This window comes from Crocodylus siamensis, chromosome 2 (genome assembly GCF_052110815.1).
Source record: "Crocodylus siamensis isolate JL-2025a chromosome 2, ASM5211081v1, whole genome shotgun sequence".
NCBI classification, from domain to species: Eukaryota; Metazoa; Chordata; order Crocodylia; family Crocodylidae; genus Crocodylus; species Crocodylus siamensis.
In genome coordinates this window covers 7,390,027-7,409,019 of record NC_143396.1, presented here as the reverse complement: position 1 = coordinate 7,409,019, position 18,993 = coordinate 7,390,027, and the positions used below count along the sequence as shown (strand labels likewise).

The 18,993-nt window shown below is 45.0% G+C and overlaps 1 protein-coding gene across 1 annotated transcript in view; it reads right to left on the bottom strand.

Annotated features, from left to right (window-relative positions):
• The window catches only part of ATRN (attractin), a 251,188-nt gene that overhangs the window by 138,735 nt on the left and 93,460 nt on the right, over positions 1-18,993 (bottom strand). The window contains exons 8-12 of the mRNA XM_090035106.1: positions 17,519-17,762; positions 14,436-14,619; positions 9,407-9,561; positions 3,320-3,404; positions 1,490-1,710 (exon numbers count right to left, since the gene is read on the bottom strand). Coding sequence (XP_089891232.1) covers positions 1,490-1,710; positions 3,320-3,404; positions 9,407-9,561; positions 14,436-14,619; positions 17,519-17,762 — 889 coding nt within the window. The remainder of the gene's footprint in view (positions 1-1,489; positions 1,711-3,319; positions 3,405-9,406; positions 9,562-14,435; positions 14,620-17,518; positions 17,763-18,993) is intronic.

Genomic DNA, 18,993 nt, shown 5'->3' with positions numbered 1-18,993 from the left:
CTAACGTCCCTCTAAATCAGTGGCTTTAAAATAATTAAAGGATGTTATCTAGTACAAAGTATGTTTCAGAAAAAGCCAAACTTGGAGCTGGCAGAGATGTAGGATAAACTGCTTGCTAGCTCAGAGTGGGAAAGCTTCATATGAGGGGCCCATAATTAAATATGATTAGGGATCTACTTATCTCATGGCAAGAGAATGCAATTTTTGCAGCTTGGTCACAGCCCAAAGAGCATATTTTGCCGTCATTTCACAGTGGCCCCACCCCTTGGCACTGACTGCCAGAGAGGCCTTGCCCCTCCGTGCTGATTGGCAGAGAGGCCCCAGGGGGAGGAAGGAAGAAGTTACAGCCGTCATCTTAACTATGGGCTGCCCCTTGTGTGGCCCCACCCCTTGGTGCTGACTGGCAGAAAGGCACAAGGGGGCAACCACCATCTCAGCTACTGTCCTTCATGGCCCCCGCCAGCCAATGCCAGGGCACAGACGCAAGGAGGACCATGGGCTCCTATTGGGAAGCCATTATTTTATTTGGATTAAGTTTTTTTTTCTGGATGATTTCCTGGGAATTTGCAGCCAATGCCATTTTTCGTAGCAATCACAGAGATTGCAGTTTTTTGCAATTTCCATGAAACCACAATTGAAGCAGGTCCCTAAATATGATGGGTATAACTTTGCCCAATGAAGGATATCTACAGGCCCTGACCTACGCTGAAATAAATTAAAGCAACTATCAGCTGATGTCTTCAGCTGTAAAAGGCAGATCTCCTGTTACCTCTAAGATACAAAAAAGACTAGGACCCTTCCCACCACCACCACACCCTCTCCCCCCTTTTTCCATAACAGTGCTTGCCATAGAATTCGTGGTCCCCCCGAGTGACTTCCTATGGAGCAATTATCCCCACTTCAATCCTGCTGGCCAGATAACCTTGAGGACTGAGAGTATGGTAAACACAAACTCTTTCAAAAGGACCCGGGCCCAACAGAAAAGAAACTGATAAAGATTTGAAGGAGAAAAGTTAAGCTTTTAACATCCCCTCCTTTCCCATAATGCTGAGCAGATCTTGCTACCTGGGTGTCTGGTTTTATTGTACCCACTTAAATTGAACAGTTCCCCTTTTTTATTAGAACAAAGTCTATATTAACAATCTATAACCGTATCTTCTGCATAGTTAAAGTAGTTTGCTTTTGGGTTCAACTTTGCCTTTCGCCTGCTGAACACATTAAAAAGTCTTTCTTCAAGGACCAGGTCCTGCATTTCTACTTGTTTGCTTATGCCAATCATGAAATGCTGAATATTTCCAAGCAGAAAATACAGTTTTGAAAGTTAAGTGAAGAGTTTCGGCACAGTCTGCAGTGCATGTATAAATTAGTCTGCTATACAGAATATACAGGGCCCTGGCCCACAGACCCCAACTTCGGCTGTTTTGGACAACAGAAAAAGGAAGGGAATTTCAAACAAACACTTGGGAAAGGAAAAACAGGTAATGCCTACCTAGCTTGGGAGGGCAGTCTTCAAAAACCTTCTGTTGTTGCGCTATAGTTGCCATTTCCCATGGGACACACTGAGAAGAGTTGGTATTCCAAACACACCTGACTCCAGGGCCTGCTTTTGAGCAAGTTGTCCTACTGTCATAAGCTTCACAGCTTTCTGGTGTGAACCTCAAGATGTCACTCAGGAGAAGGCTATTGAAACCTCCATATATATACATAGTGCTACACAAAAAGGAGAGAAGTAAATGTTACATGTAAGCGTTCCAGTCTCTTTATAAGCCACAGCTAAGTCCTTGTCCTTGGTAGTGATACAGGACACCTGGAGTATATGGACATGTGCATAAATCTAAGTAAAAAAAAACAAAAACAACTTTTGGTTAAAGAACACGTTAGAAGAAAGTGACAACTCAGATTTCCTTTAGTTTGGTGAATCTCAATCCGTGGTTTGCAAGTCAACCAGCATCACATCATCCTCTTCCTAGAATCGAAGATAAACCCCTCCTGCCTCCCAACCAAGAGAAGTTGTGATGCAGGAAAGGTTATATTCTGCCATTGAAGCAAGGCTTGAGAGTGCCTCACAACAATACAAATGTGGGAGCTACAGTGACACGACAAAAATAATTATTCTGTGCTCCTTGGCATCTGAACATTCAAAGAGTCAGTCTGTCAGCTGAAATGGAACATTTTTTGGGTTCCCTAAGGCAGGGATGTGTCCGTGTTTTAGGCACATCAGTAATAACATATCTTCTCATTGCTACCAATAATTTTAGATTGTATATTCAGGTATTTATCCAAGTACTCAACAATGCTTTCAAGATTTTTAATTATAATATTTGATGTGTGCTATATTCCACGTGATGTCTAACGTTAAATATAACGATTTAATAAAAAACAGTAAGGATAAAGAAACTAACAGAACTCAGTGGTTGGGGAAAGTCTATTTCTTTTATCCTACCATGTTCCCAATTCAGGAAAGGATGCAAGTGTAGGCTTAAACCCCTTAAAAGTGGACCCTTTGAGGTTGTGTTTAACAAACACTGATGCTGATTTAGTGAGGTTTTTGAAAACACAGAAAAGAGTTTGAAAATGCAACTCCATTGAAAGTCAGCAGATGCTAGATGTCTGGCTTACACCTGTGACTTAAATAACGTGTCAGGGTCTAAGAAAAAATACCAGCAGAGAGGGCTAGAGATCCAAAAACAGAGACTTTTTGGAATTTTCACTTAAAACTAAAGTAGGCCCAAGCTCACTTCCACAGACCTGAAGGCAATAAGGAAAAACTGCATTGAACTCAAAACTTTAAAATGAAAGTAAGTGTAACAAAAACAATGGTATGGAGTCCAGGTACACATGCACATTAATAATGTACATTTTGTAGCTGGGAGGGAGAAAAAAGGTCAGAAACAGAAGCTACAATAAGCAAGATAGGATAACTCAGATGTGGATGGAAGTCTCAGAAAAAGAGATAGCACAGCGAGCATACAATTTTGGAGATAAAGATGATAGAGCTGTCAACGGAAATAGGAAAGAGGAGAGGGATTACAAGAGAACGTGAGAAATTCAATTTTAGAGTGATTAAGTTGCAGGGATTAGATGGTGACAGTCCAGTTTAATCAAAGAGGAGATGCCAGATGCAGCTAAAAATAAAAACAAGCCGGAGAGAGAACGAGGAAGCAGGTTACAGGTGAGCATTAGATTTGGGATACAGAGGTAGAAGTTGAAGCCGTGACCAGAGCCAAGGTCACAGAGAAATGACCTTTCATACATACATGTGTTCGGACTCGGGTTCACTGAAGTACACCATGCGCATGCAAAGGGTTTGCAGTCTTACCCGTTGTGTAGGACAGCTGAATGGCCAAATCTGTTGACATCATGATGGAGATCAGGACGAGGAAGAATTGACCAGTGATCACAAGCTAGAATGAAGGAAAGCTCATTTCAGAAAAATTCCTCTGGCATAATTAACGACTGACACTTACATAGCACATTTCTTCCTGAAAGATCCCAAAGCCCATTAACAACACTGCAGGAACTGTTTTACCCATCGCCAAGATGCAGCCGCCACTAGACCGAAATGTGACAGCTCTTTAAAAGACCATTCAGTGACACCCACTATACAGCACGTCAAGGCAAAAGTAAAAGCTAACACAGGCATACCTCGGAGATATTGCGGGTTCGGTTCCAGACCACCGCAATAAAGCGAATATTGCAATAAAGCAAGTCACACGAATTTTTTGGTTTCCCAGTGCATATAAAAAGTTATGTTTACACTATACTGCAGTCTATTAAGTGTGCAATAGCATTATGTCTAAAAAAACAATGTACATACCTTAATTAAAATATTAAAATACCTTAATTAAAAAATACTTTATTGCTAAAAAATGCAAAGTGAGCAAATGCTGTTGGAAAAATGGCGCTGACAGACTTGCTCGACGCAGGGTTGCCACAAACCTTCAATTTGTAAAAACCGCAATATCTGTGAAGCGCAATAAAGCAAAGCGCAATAAAACGAGGTATGCCTGTATATCCATTTTAAACTATCAGTTGCAAGAGTGAAAAGTTTCTTCCATCCTTTTTTTTGTTTTTTTGGCAAGGGTACATTAGCAGGGGCAGACTCATACTTTGAAATATTTTTTTAGCATATAATAGCTTAAGGATTCTTGGTTGGTTTGTTTTATAAGTACGGAGCACGATTATTCCATGGTTTTCTAATAGCATAGCATTTATGAGTGCTGCTTCATTTTTGTCAGTTTAGTTTTTCAGGTAATTTCTTCCTTTAGGCGTTATGAAGAAACAACTGAAGAAACAGAACCCACTGTGCAATCAAAGGGGGGGGAAAAGCAGAATAAGTCAGTCCAATTTATCCCACTTTACCTGAGCAAAGTAAAAGGGAACATGTGAGACGTCGGCGTTTCAGAGGTAGTTCTAAAAAATTCTATGCGATTAATGGGGGAAAAAGGTGAATCTGCTACAGAAGAAAAAGATCTAAACAGCACTGGCGTATCGACAAGCTCTCAATACAAGAGCAAGCTATGGTGTGTCGCAGGCTGAAATCTCCGAAAAACAAATCCACAGTTTTAAAGCAATATTAAATAGGCTACACAGAGAATCTATACACAGAGACAATCCTATTATTTCTTTACCAATTTTATTTGAGGAACAGTAGAATAAGAGATGCGATACCAAAATAGTCCTCTCAAGTGTTCTTTTAAAATAGAGGGTGTTTGGAAATGAAATCTATGGAGCTTTATTAGGTGACTTTAATAATCTAGCAAATTGTTGCTTTACAATTTAAAAAAAAAAAAAGGGTTTACTTGACATTACGGAAATTAACTTATTGAAATACTACTCACAAGGATAGACGCACAGTTCAATTTTTTTTTTTTTAAGATGACTTCAGTAAAATTGGACCACAATTTGCATTCTTTTTTCTATTTCTGCAAATTGTGAGTTTATTAAGCCAAGACACACATTTTTCTAGTTTGTTAGAAGTCTTGGAATGTTTTGCTTTCTAAGCTTCTTTCCCATCCTTAACAGAAGATCAAGCACTGGAAAAAAACTTAAAAAAAGAAAAGAAAAACTAATGATATTAAAACTACAAAGAATTCTTTCCATCCAGACTTATAAAGTTAAGCCAACCTTAGGTTTATAACATGTAGATTCTGTTAAAGATATCAAATTAAATGGAATCTATGTGCTATGAAAATACACAGCACCAAATTTGGCAGATTTATTTTCTTTTGTATTTTGGAGTGATGAAAATCATCACATCATTGATGGGTGTATGCAAATGACGATGTGGACTTCGGAAAATAACTGAAAAGGTGAAAAACTTACTGAAGTCCAAAAGAAGCTGCACCCATGCCCTCTCATTTCAGATGAGGTAAGGGTACCACATCTCACGCTCTGCTAGGACTTCAGAAGTACCTTATCAGAGTTTACACCTGACTTGGACACCCAGGAAGCATGAGGTCACCTCCGGGATGAAAGTTGCTGGGGGAGGAGGAAGGGGAAACAAGGAGACGGAAGGTTTTCCGATCAATAGGAAAGTCAGAGACCATCTTAGCTAGAAGTTCAAACAGGCAATCCCATCCCCATCAAGCTGATGTCCCATGCTAGGAAGGGCTCCCCGTCCTAGACGTAAAAACGTGTTTGAGAACATTGAGCCCTTACACCATGGCTGGAGAAGATACGTCCCTGCTCAGAGATATTCATCATCCATGTCACTCTTGACTGTGTCCAAATCAAGCTGAGGGATAAGTCCAGATAGTCCAAGCGCTGCAGGTGATGACTGGCAGACCACATGCCTGAAGCGACTGAGCCATTAGTTGGCACACAAGTACTGGTAAGTAAGGGAACATGTTTTAAGCAGTGAAGTGAGATTCTTCAATCTCCACCTGAGGGTCTAGCAGTCCCAAGACTGGTTGAGCTGAATATTTCAACAGGCTAATAGTGTCAGGTCCCAAATACTATGGGGACATTGTGCTAGGTATCCAAGATGATCAGTAGCAAAATAGGCTTCTTTAATGCTGGTGGCAGCTGTCCTCTTCAGAAGCAGTTATCAGCGTTGGCTTCAGAAGCAAGGATTTGGAAAGGGACCCAAACCCTAAGACCGCTGGAAGTTTGTCTTGGAGGAAGGCTCCCATCCCTGTTGTTTGAGAGCATGAGGACAAGCTATGGTCCATGGAGAGGTCCTCTTGGCAGGCTCTCCCTAGAACAGTGATTCCCAAAAAGCATGCCACAAGTGTGACACAAGTGTGCCGAGAAGATTGGTATTTCATCAGTATTAGTTCCAGCCCAAAAGGCTCCCCCTGAGTCTAGAAATTTGGCAGTGGAGAGATGGCAAATTAACACTGCTATTGCTCCCTTGCATGGAGCAAAATTTCCAAGCTCCATGCAGTTGGATCAGGGGCCAGTTGTGCTGGCCCCACAGCAGGATCAGACACCAATTATCCAGCCTGTAGGGCCAAAATGTTGGGCACTACTACGTAAGTCTTACGCAGTGTGTATGTATGCATGTGCATACACTGTGCCCCTTGTATATACCCTTCGTGTGCATGCCCACATGTGCATAATACAGGCCCACTCACATGTGGCATGCAAACACCGCCCCCCCAGAAAAGGCATATTATATATGCCAGAGCGAAATGTGTTGCCAACTCTAATCCAGTGTACCTCTGGTTTCAAAAGTTTGGGAAACACTGCCCTAGGATCATTGCTGGTGTGGCTGATGCAGAGAGTATTCCAGGAGTGATGCAAAAAGTTGGATAACCCCCCCTGACTAATTGATACATGGGCCAGAACCTTTCCAGATGGCCTGGCTGGGTCTTGCGTGAAACATGATACAAGGAAGAGTTTCAAACATGTTTTACTGGTCTTCTGCACCCTTTGAAGGCTGCCTTAGAGGTAGAAGAATGCACTATAGCTAAGGTGACTGTAACAGGGCACTTGGAGGTGCAGGCTGCTTGCCTAAGAGGCTTCTTGCAGGTGGCAGAGGGGAGCTAATGAGAGGCTCACCTGACTGGAAGGGCTCCGGCTGGAGCTATAATCCCAGAGCCTGCACCAGGCAGGTAGTCGCTCCCCAGCCACCATACAAGGAAGAGCTCCTGACTACAGGGCAGCAGTGTTACGCTGAAGGAAACTGGTTTATACTGGGTGACTCTGGAGACCTGTGAATTGAGACGGGTTTCCTGGGTTAAGAAAGGGTAGGCTTTTTACAGAGAAGTGGCCTTGGTTTTGTTAACTTCAGAGGGTCAGGGTACCCACTATAAGGTCCAAGAGGGCCAGGTGTATAGGTTAGGGAACAGCCCTGGGTGGGAAGATACGCCCATGAGGAGCTGAAAAAGTCTGCTCTCTTAAAAGGGCAGAGAGAGCTATTTCAGATGTTGCAGGGTTTCTGTTATAGCTCAGGGGCTTATAACTTTGTTAGTGTTTACTCCGGTGGTTTGGCTGGGACTCTAAGCAGTGGTTCTGGAGGTCCCATTAGTGCCTCGAGGCTGTGAAGGCTGAGGCCGCAACAGCGTGAACAACGTTACTGTAACACAAGCAAGGCTTGTGGCATGGTGTAGGGGAGGAAAAGGAGCCACGCAACTTGCCCCTCAGGCCACAGGTGCCCTACAGGGGCCTAGTCAAGTCAGGAGAGAAACTATGAGGATTGAGGCTCACTCTGAACCCTGCTGGTATCCCTCCCTTAATCATTCTTTAATAGCAAGATCAAGGCATGACAGGAAAGCAAACTAGAGGGAGAGGCCATAGAGTATGAGCTGGACAGGAGCCGCAGTTCTACTAGGAGGTGGTGGCTGCTCCAGGGTGTCTGCGACCTCTTGCAGTTTGCATAGTATTTAAGGAAATTCAGGACCTTGCCTGCCCCCTTCTCTTCCCTCCTTCCAAGTCAGTGTGCTAGTGCAGGCAGAGGCAGGCACCACCTGCCCGCCTGACCTACCATGCTACTCCACCTCTCTACCAGACTGCACCCCGTGCTACCCCTGTGATTTTGGGACTTGTGTTTTAATTTTCACCAACTGGCAGGGATCAGAATACGAAATCCAGGACTATCCCAACCAAACCAGGATGTATGATGACCTTAACTACACCATGCCCTTCCACCAAGGCACCGCTAACAGAAAACATGCCACTCACTCACTGGCCTAACAGGAAAATCATAAAAGCAGGTGACTTGTGTTATGACCTTTCTATGAGTACAGAGATGAATTGACAAAATGTGAGATAACCTTGTGCAGGAGTGGAAGGGCTCTGGACCAACAATAACCCCAGGCGTAAAAAAGTAAACTTATTATTACTCTGACCTAACAAAAACAGCCAAATGCAAAGAAAGCCTAACTACAAAGCTTTAATATTCGTATCAGAACTAGATCTTGGTAAGGAGCACAAATACTACAGGGTTTTGTCTCTTGCTCACAAAAGGGAAAAGAAACTGTGCATGGATTTTGTACACAATGGTCTTCATAACATCTTTTAGAGAGTAAGATGGTAGGTGGGACACAGGCGGGGTCCAAATAGACACGACTGTTCAAATGAGTATGAGATCATATATAAATAGACAAGCTATGAGTAAAATCGGTATGGATAATCACTCCATCAAGATTTCAAGTTCACGTAACTGTTTCAGGGAAGCTGGTGGGGTCTCTTTGTTCAAGGAATTTTAGTAGATAAAGTCTATTTTGCGCTTTAATATTAAAGGTTAAGAGGAGAACATTCTCCTCAAATAGAAATTTTCTGGGTGTTTATGCACCTTTTCTTTTTTTATTCAGTAGACTCTGGACTACACATCCGCAGATACATGCTGCCCTCTTCTGGCTGGCTGAAGTCACCAAAGTCTGCCCCTTTTGAAATAAAACCTGGTCATTTGGCTTGATTAAGCAATAGCACTTACTGAGACATTTACACTTAGGAAGTGTACACATTAACCAATAAAGATGACACATCATCGCAGCAGGATACGTACTCAGAAGACCTTGCTTTCAGCTAGAAGTTTAACTAACTGAAATACGCTGTCTGTGTGTTAGCTCCTACCAGCATCCAGTGTTTGCATCTGTCACAACATACTGTTAAATCACAGATGCAGAGAGCATTTAAAAATACCCAGCGAGTCTTTTGGAAGAGATGTTAAACCTATATATCCCTTACGCTCAAAAATGGGTTTTTAATGTCTGTGGTTGTATGCAAGCTATTGACCGCACAACTGCCGTTGTATTTGTCTACAAATCACTGCGCTACCAGTATCCAGCTCATTTGCTTTGTAATGTAGAGTAAAAGTAATCTCTCTCTCCTGCTTAAGCACTCTTCTGAAGTATGCTTAGTCGCGTTTGATACACCATAAGCAATATGTAAACGAGTCTTTGTGAAGGCGGCTTTCTCTTTGAATCTCCATAAGACATTTTTTTCTGCAGGGACTTACCAATATCATATGCCATAAAATCTGAAGAAAAGCACTTTGCACCATGGCTCATCGATGTGTCGTTGTGCGTATTTCCTCCAAACACCAGCATGGTTCCACTCATTATCACAGCGGTGTGCAAATAGCGAAAAAATCTACTGTCTTTAAGAATTGTCCTTTGGAAATGAAAAAAAAAAAAAAAAAAACCTCTTAAGGAAGTGACTAAAGCCCGACAAAGACAAAGCAATTTCTAAGATGGCAGTGGTGACAATGTGTTTTAATTACTCTAAAATAAAATATGCACTGGCATGTCCCCGATCTGCTGTCTTCCCCCTATAATTTCACCCATCCCATTCATAGGACAAATGTAATTCCACTGAAGCACCTGGTCCATGTGAAGGAGGTGCCCTCAGCTACCTCTACTTTTCCTACAAGAACAAGGGCGAGAGCATGACTGGCTCCAACGGCAAAGGGAAACTGCCTGGGACAACTTACTTTGGTTGGTATAAAAATCTTAAAACTAATCCAGGAGTCATTTAACTTGGATGCTGTCAGTCTCTCAGCCCAAGTAAACTATTCAGCCAGAAGCTACAGGACCAGTAATACAACCCAATGGTTTCATACATGAAAAATTGAACAATCTCCCTCTATGGTCAAATTATGGTCAGCATAAGCATAAGGGCCCCACCCTTGCATGAATCAGTGTGATGCATGGCATGCGAATCCCCCATCTAGAATTTCCCCCAAAACTTGTAAAGGTTGTTGGCAGGAAGCAAATCAGATTGAATATGCATACCCCGGTTGCACGGTGTTGTGTCAAAGCTGCCAAGAACCAATTGTGTCTGTGGCTGAGATATCGGTAAACTTAAACCTTCTGAATACGGTTCATTTAGAAGGAAAGATTTGTTCCTTCCTTTAAATCAAGTTTTTGCAAGTAAACACAGTATTCACCAGCCCGAAGCTGGAATGGAAAGGCAAGTGCTACCAGGCTTGAGGATCCCAGCCAAGAAGGATCTTTTGAGTGCTGCTCTGCTCCTAAAAGGCCAGGAATACTAAAAGCTGGAATACCTTGATCAGTTTAAGGAACCCCTCGCTTAACTCAAATTTGGTGGTGGAAGAGCAATGGCAGCATTAATTGTTGCTCCCCCGTGCTGAATTTCCAGGCCCCTAGTGATCCCACAGTCTGGAAAATGCCACTACTTAACTTTTAGAGCAATTTTTCAGTTGCAAAAAAGCTCAGGAAGAACAGCTCAGTGCGTTTTTGACACAGATTCCTAGTTGAAATCTCTGGGTTTATTTTGTGACGCCTGTACAGGTGCCTGCACACCAAACAGTAACATGGCATCCTGGTTGAGAGTTACTGCTGTAAGAGTTTGCCAGTCAAATGGATTAGGGGGTTCATGTTAAAGGGGAGGAGCAGGCCAAAAAGAAATGCACTGCTAGAACACAGCTGGGAAAACCTTTTGGCTCCCTGAGATAAATGAGTGACATAGGCCAATCTGCGGGCCCTGCACTGGCCCCTCTCTGCCCCGCCAAGTGCTGGTATTAGGCCGAGGAGACCAGCACCATCCCCACTCAGACCTGTGCACTGGGACTGGGCATGGAGCCGGGCACAGGGTTCCCCACAGGTCCAAAGATTTTGCATCAGGGGAGCGATGCCACAGCTCCCCCACCACCAAATTTCCAGACCCCTGGGGAGCCCTGTGGCCTGGATGACATGGCACCGCCAACCAGCTGTGGTCTGCAGCCCTGTGTTAGACTATGTAGACTACCTGACTCAAGAAGTCTATGGGCCAACGAGAGGCAAAGCGCTGCTTGACCTGGTACTGGCTACAGGGGACGACCTAATCGGCGACCTAGTGATCGATGGGAAGCTGGGTGACAGCGACCATGAGCTGATCACCTTCACCATCCGCCATAAAGCTGGCAAGTCAGTCAGCAACACGGAAGTCCTTGACTTCAGAAAAGCCGACTTTGACAAGCTCAAGAGGCTAGTCGGTCAGGCCCTCAGGGACCATGACCCCAGGGAGATGGGAGTTCAAGAAGAGTGGTTGCTCCTCAAGGAAGCGATCCTCAGTGCACAAGCTAAATCTATTCCAACACGGAGGAAAGGCAGCAAGAAGGCACAGCAGCCCCCCTGGCTCTCCAGGGACCTAGAGGACCTCCTGCGGCTAAAAAGGAAAGCCTACAAAGGGAGGACAGGATTCACCTCCAAGGAGGATTACTCCGCGCTGGTCCGGTCCTGCAGGGAGCAAACCAGGAAAGCCAAGGCTGCAACTGAACTCCAACTAGCTTCAATAGGTACTTTGTGTCAGTCTTCCATCAGTCCCATGGGACGCCCATGCCTGCTATGGGACAGGGAGATCCGGGTGATGGGGATCCCCTACCCTCCATAAATGCTGACCTCGTGAAGGAACACCTCGAGAAGCTGGATACCTTCAAGTCAGCCGGCCCTGACAGTCTGCACCCCAGGGTGCTCAAGGAGCTGGCGAGCGTCATAGCCCAGCCCCTGGCACGGGTCTTTGAAAACTCCTGGCGCTCTGGTGTAGTGCCCGAAGACTGGAAGAAGGCCAATGTGGTGCCAATCTTCAAGAAAGGGAGGAGAGTGGATCTGGCTAACTACAGGCCCATTAGCCTGACTTCTATCCTGGGGAAGATCTTAGAAAAGTTTATTAAGAATGGACTGGCCCAGGCTAACATCCTAAGGGACAGCCAGCACAGGTTTGTTGCGGGTAGGTCTTGTTTGACCAATCTCATTTCCTTCTACGACCAGGTGACCTATCACCTGGACAAGGGAGAAGAGATTGATGTCATATATCTTGACTTCAAAAAAGCTTTTGAGCTGGTATCCCATGATCACCTCTTGGCCAAACTGCCCAGTTGTGGCCTTGGCTCCACCACGATCCGCTGGCTGGGAAATTGGCTCCGTGGTCGGACCCAGAGGGTTGTGATTGATGGCAGTCACTCATCGTGGTGCCCTGTGACCAGTGGGGTCCCTCAAGGCTCTGTCCTGGGACCCATCCTGTTCAACATCTTCATTAACGATGTGGACATTGGAGTCAGGAGTGGACTGGACAAGTTCGCCGATGACACCAAACTTTGGGGCAAAGCATCCACGCCAGAAGATAGGCGGGTGATCCAGGCTGACCTGGACAAGCTCAGCAAACGGGCAGACAAGAACCTGATGGTGTTTAACACCGAAAAATGCAAGGTTCTCCACCTTGGGAGCACCCTTATAGGCTCGGCAGTGCTACGTTGCATACCACTACAGAAGAAAGAGACTTGGGGGTCATCATTGACCACAAGATGAACATGAGCCTCCAGTGCGATACTGCGGCTAGTAAAGCGACCAAAATTCTGGCGTGCATCCATAGATGCTTCTCGAGCAAATCCCGGGACGTCATTCTCCCCTTGTACCCGGCCTTGGTGAGGCCGCAGCTGGAGTACTGCGTCCGGTTTTGGGCTCTACAATTCAAAAAGGATGTGGAGAAGCTTGAGAGAGTCCAGAGGAGAGCCACGCGCATGATCAGAGGTCAGGAAAACAGACCTTACGACGACAGGCTGACAGCCATGGGACTCTTTAGCCTGGAAAAGCGCAGGCTCAGGGGTGATCTGGTGGCCACCTATAAGTTTATCAGGGGTGACCACCAGGATCTGGGGGAATGTCTGTTCACCAGAGCGCCCCAAGGGATGACGAGGTCGAACGGCCACAAACTCCTGCAAGACCGTTTCAGGCTGGACATAAGGAAGAATTTCTTTACTGTCCGAGCCCCCAAGGTCTGGAACAGTCTGCCAGCGAAGGTGGTTCAAGCACCTACACTGAACACCTTCAAGAATAAATTGGATGCTTATCTTGCTGGGATCCTATGACCCCAGCTGACTTCCTGCCCTTTGGGCAGGGGGCTGAACTTGATCTCCCAAGGTCCCTTCCAGCCCTGATGTCTATGAAATCTATGAAATGTTTTGCACCAGGAAGGCTGGAGGAGAGGGCCTCCCAAAGGTTTAAAACCAATCTCTCAACATGAGCATTTTTTAAATTTTGCAAAAACCAACTAGTTGTTATAATACATGAAATACAGCAGGGGTGCTCAACTCCCAATCCATAGGACAGATACAGCCCATAGAACCACATCATGTGGCCCACAGAGCTCCCCTTAGGTCCAAAAATTTGGTAGCAGGGGAGCAGAGGCTCTGTTAATTGCTGCTCCCCTGTGCCAAATTTCCAGGTCCCTGGGGAGCCCTACAGCCCAGAAAGTGGGGCCCAGAATGGCAAACTGGGCATGCAAGGCAGTGTGAAATACAATCAAAACCTACAGGGCCAGGAGAGGGCAATGTGCGCCTGTGCCAGGTGTGCAGGGATGAGCAGGGGTGACACAGATCCCATCCTGGCATGCAAGGCCAGGAGGTGGCACAGGACCCAATTGGGGGTGCAGAGCCTGATTTGGGCACATGGGGTGGGTGGGGGCAGCCCAGGTTCAATCCTGCCTATGGACTAGCCCCATGCCACTCAGCCAGCCCATAGGACCAAAGACTGAGCAGCACTGAAAGAGCATGTAAATTGTTTAACCCCTTTTTAGCTGCCTGGTTTTTAAAAAAATCACCATTTCAAACTACACAACATAGAAAATGCATTTTCCTCAGCCACTCAACTCGACCACAAATGCTACTCTAACTCTCCAAACAGAAAAAGTTTCAGCTCAAGAGGTGAATGTCTCAATTATGAAGCCAGTTGAGAACAATTATAGTGAAAACTCTTCAATCTTTCCTACAGGACACATCATCACTCTCATGATAAACAATTCTCTCAGATGACTATTCTGTACTGAATGACAGACAGAAAAAATTAATATATTAAATTCATACATTAAAAAGGATTCTTGGCAACTTCATGTACTTAATCATAACAAAAACCATCAATTCCCCATTTGCAGGGGAATGTGAAAGCCAAAAGGTAAATGTGTACACTACTCTGAGCTTAAGATAATACTGTATCAAAGATGAATACTCTCGTTCTCGCCGTACAAAAGTCACAAGGTGAAGAGAGACTTACCACATGCGTGTATCAACATCATACTTGTATAAATCGTCTGCGAGCCTGTACTTGTTGGCGGTGAATGCCTTGTAGCCTCCATGGATGTAGACAGATCTGGTATTTGGATCATAAACACTGCTGTGGCCGTACCCTCCTTGCACCAAAGCTCCACTGGTCTGTAAAACGCTCCAAGTATTTGTGGCTAAGGAGTGAAAGGACCTTGTGAGTGATACTGCACATCCAATTCAGCTGCATTTAAAACAGGGCAGCAGATCCAGCTGTGAAAATAGCAGGCCTTCCCACAACTCAATCCCCTGCATCTCCCATCGATCCCTCTCTCTTTAGAGGAAGGCTGAGCTGCTACTCCAAAAAAAAGCCTCCTCAATGGGTAATTTAGTTACTGAGAGCTACTGTGCTGTTAAATTCTTTTAATTAGCCCGTGATTATTTCCTCCAACGGTCATTCATTAAACCTTGAAACCAACCCAAGCGCATGAGAAATAAAACCCTACAATTATCAGTCACATGTCAACTATATCAAAACAGCAGACTGAACAATCTTCCTGAAAGTTCAGTACAGGAAAAGGTGAAAGGGTGGAGAAGCCACCTGATATTTTCTTTTCGAAAGAAAGCAAGCTTGATAGCCTGCGTGGTTTCTTGGCTGTCACTTGAGACCCACCATCTAGTTAAGGGCCCTGGTCCCTCAGCGTGTCGAGTGGCAGGGTTTCTGAAAAGTTAGCACCAAAATAATGGAGCCTGACAGACGACTGCCTTACCCGAATCAACCTCTCACCAGTTAGGTAGCAAGAGAAGCAGGCGTTGAATGACGTCTCACACTGGCTTTTCAAAATAAGCAGCTACAGGGAGAAGAGACTTTGATGGACATGCAAGGAAGCAATTAATGAAAAGGACAGCAGGAGTCTTGAAAGTCATGGACAGAGGTATCATTACAAGCTAAAAAGTCATTTCTGAGCTCCAATAACTGAATTTTCTGAAGGAGAGGTCTCTAGTGCTGAACTTCAGTCTATCTCCCCAAGGCATTTGTCCATGTGAGAAATCTATGACTGGGGGGAGAAAAAAAAGATGTTTCTAAAGAACCAACCATGTCTGATGGCCTCTCCGAGTCATTACAGCTCACAATAAAAGAAGGGATAAATAGAGGCCTCCATGCATCAGGATGCCTTGCACTGCTTGGACACTGAAAAGTTTTGGGCCACTTCTGATGAAAAGGGAAAGGACATCACAAGACACTGTATTTAGGTTGCTTCACAAGCATTTTGAATGGTCTCAGAGGCTGGAGCAGCCCTGGATCCAGTATGCAGAGGGTAGCAGGAGCACGGCATTTCTTTACAGATGCTCCAACATTTTATTGTTACAATGCTAGACATTAGATTCAAGTTCTAAAAACAACATGTGTTCAAATTAAAGACTAATTTAATCAGGTCTGCACAGACGTAGTTGGGGATCTTCTGGAAGGGCTGGATATTTTTAAATCTACAGGTCCTGATGCCCTCCACCCACAGGTGTTGAGAGAGCTGACGGGGGTCATTGCTGTGCCCTTGGCCCGGCTGTACGAGCAATTGTGGTCCACGGGTCAGGTGCCCACAGATTGGAAACTTGCTAATGCGGTCCCCATTTATAAGAAAGGAAGAAAGGAGGACCCAGGAGACTATAGGCCCATAAGCCTCACATCAGTCTTGGGGAAAATCCTTGAAAAAGTTATCAAGGATCACATCTGAGAGGGGCCTGCAGGGGAGATCATGCCCAGGGGAAATCAGCATGGGTTCATCAAAGGCAGGTCCTGCCAGACCAACCTGGTTGCCTTTTATGACCAGGTAACTAAATCCCTGGATGATGGTGTTGCTGTGGATGTAGTCATCCTGGACTTTTAGAAGGCCTTTGACAGTGTCGCTCACCCCAGTCTCATTAATAAATTGAGCAACTGTGTTGTTGATGACTACCCAGTTGGATGGGGCAAAAAATTGGCTGGTGGGGCTCTCCCAGAGTGGTGGTGGACAGGTTGTACTTGACCTGGCAGGATGTGAATAGTGGGGTCCCCCAGGGCTTGGTCCTGGGTCCTACACTGTTCAACATTTTCATCAGCAACTGGGACAAGGGGGTGAAAAACATGTTGTCCAAGTTTGCTGATCACACCAAGATGTGGGAAGAGGTAGACACACTCAAAGGGAGAGAGAGACTGCAATTAGATTTAGACAGACTATAGAAGTGGGCAGATGGTAACAGGATGGGTTTCAATGTAGATAAGTGCAGGGTGCTGCATCTGGGGAGAAGGAATCCACAGCATACATACAGGCTGGGGAGCTCCCCCCTTGCGAGTACAGAGGTAGAAAGGGAACTCCAAGATGAACATGAGCCACCAGTGCCAGACCGCAGCCAGCAAAGCCAACCGCACCTTGTCGTGCATCCAAAGATGCATCAAGCCGGTCCAGAGGTGATCCTCCCCTTCTACGTGACATTGGTAAGGCCACAATTGGAGTAGTGCATCCAGTTCTGGGCACCGCACCTTAAGAAGGATGTGGCCTACCTTGAGAGGTTCCAGAGGAGGGCCACCCGCTTGGCTGGAGGGCAACAGGACAGGCCCTACGAGGAGAGGCTGAGGGACCTGAACCTGTTCAGCCTCAGCAAGCGGAGGCTGAGGGGGGAATTGGTGGCTGCCTACAAACTCCTTAGGGGAGATCAGCAGCAAATAGGAAGGGCCCTATTCCCCCCAGCATCACCTGAGGTGACTAGGAACAATGGCCAGAAGCTGCTGGAGAATAGGGCCAGGTTAGGGATTAGGAGACACTATTTCACTGTTAGGGCAGCTAGGATCTGGAACCAACTTCCTAGGGAAGTGGTCCTCACTCCTACCTTGAGTAAATTCAAAAAGAGGTTGGACAAACACCTGTCTGGGGTCATGTGATCCCACCATGTGCTCCCGCCAGTGGCGGGGGGGCGGGGGTCAGACTAGATGATCTGTTCAGGTCCCTTCTGTCCCCAAACTACTATGAAACTAAATTCATCCCATTGTTTGTGTATGGACTGCTGTCAACTTTTTCGATTTCACTGTTCAGTCTGAAAAGTAAGAAAGACCACACCTACCAATATCATATTCCTGAACGTTGCTGATGTACCCATACAGCGGGCAGTGCCCAAAGATGACGAGCATAACTGCCTTGCCCCCTTCCAGCGTGACAATGTGGGCTGAGTGCCCAACGACTGAGTACTGTTCCTTTGCTTTTGGGATCACTTGAACCCAGGACTCATTGTGAATATGGAACACCAAGAGCTGATTTGTCACATTCCCTGTTGCATCCATTTTTCCTCCATACATGTAAATTTTGTTCTGAAAGAAGTTGATTAAAAAAAAAGTTAAGACCTTCTGGCTCCTAAGTCACCATTAGTAACAAAAGAACATATAGCTACTCCCAAAAAAATACCCACCACATTGCAATACAGAATGCATTTTTCTCATCAACGCACAGTAGATATATGCTAAAAACTCCTGCTGTTGTAATGCACACATTAAATGAGAAAAAAACCCCTAAGCATTTGTGGAATAACAGAACGCTTCACTTATTTCAAATCAAAATTGAAGAAGATCCAGGAAAAGAGAAACCACCTTCAGATGAATAAAACTATTCGATTGGCCCTGACCCTTCACGCTGGGTAGCACTACAATACTTTTACTGCTGAACTACTAAAAAGCAATACCTGTCCATCTCTTCCAGGTTGTCTTTCTGTACTTTGAAGCTTAAAGTACTAGCATTGAGGATGGGGAAGAAGTACACTCTCTGCAGTAAACCCCTCATGAGAAAAATAAAGAAAATCGGTCACCGAGCAAGTAAAGATCCCCAAATGTGTAAAACATGTAGGATCTCTTTACAAAATGACAAATACAGGCAGTCCTTGAATTTACAACACAACTGGTCCCTGAAAACTGCATCTTAAGTCAAAACATTGCAACTCGCAACCAATTTTCTCATAAGAAACAATGTTATAAATGGGGGATTGGTTCCTGAACCAAGGCCCGATACCCTATTTTCATCAAAAATACCCTGGAATTTTGTACTCAATCAATTATAGATGAGTAATATAGCTACATTAATGTATTTATACTGGAAATAGTAATCATATTGATTTGGAAGGACTTCTTTCAGGCGACTTCGCTGGACTTTTTGAAGGGCTCTTGGTTGGACTTTCTGAAGGGTTCTTGGCTGGAGTCTTGGCTGCAGGTTGTTCTGGAGGCTTGTCTGCTTTCTTAAAGAAAGTGTCCAAGCAAGTTTGGACAGATGTTCTCCAAGGAGATGGGCGACACAGCGAACTTGTTCGCTGGCATGGCGTCCCATTAGATCAAGCATTGTAAAGTCAAAACTGACATCAGAAAGTTAAACAGGGCGTCAATTTATAAATGTTGTAAGTGCAAAACGCTGCAAGTCGAGGACTGCTTGCACTATTAAATTAGTCGCTTACAAATGATGACTGGATGCGGTCATTAGGTGTAATGCATCATTCCCCACTTTGCATGCTACTGACAACACCTGTCCAGTACACATACCAAAAATAGGAACTACTGA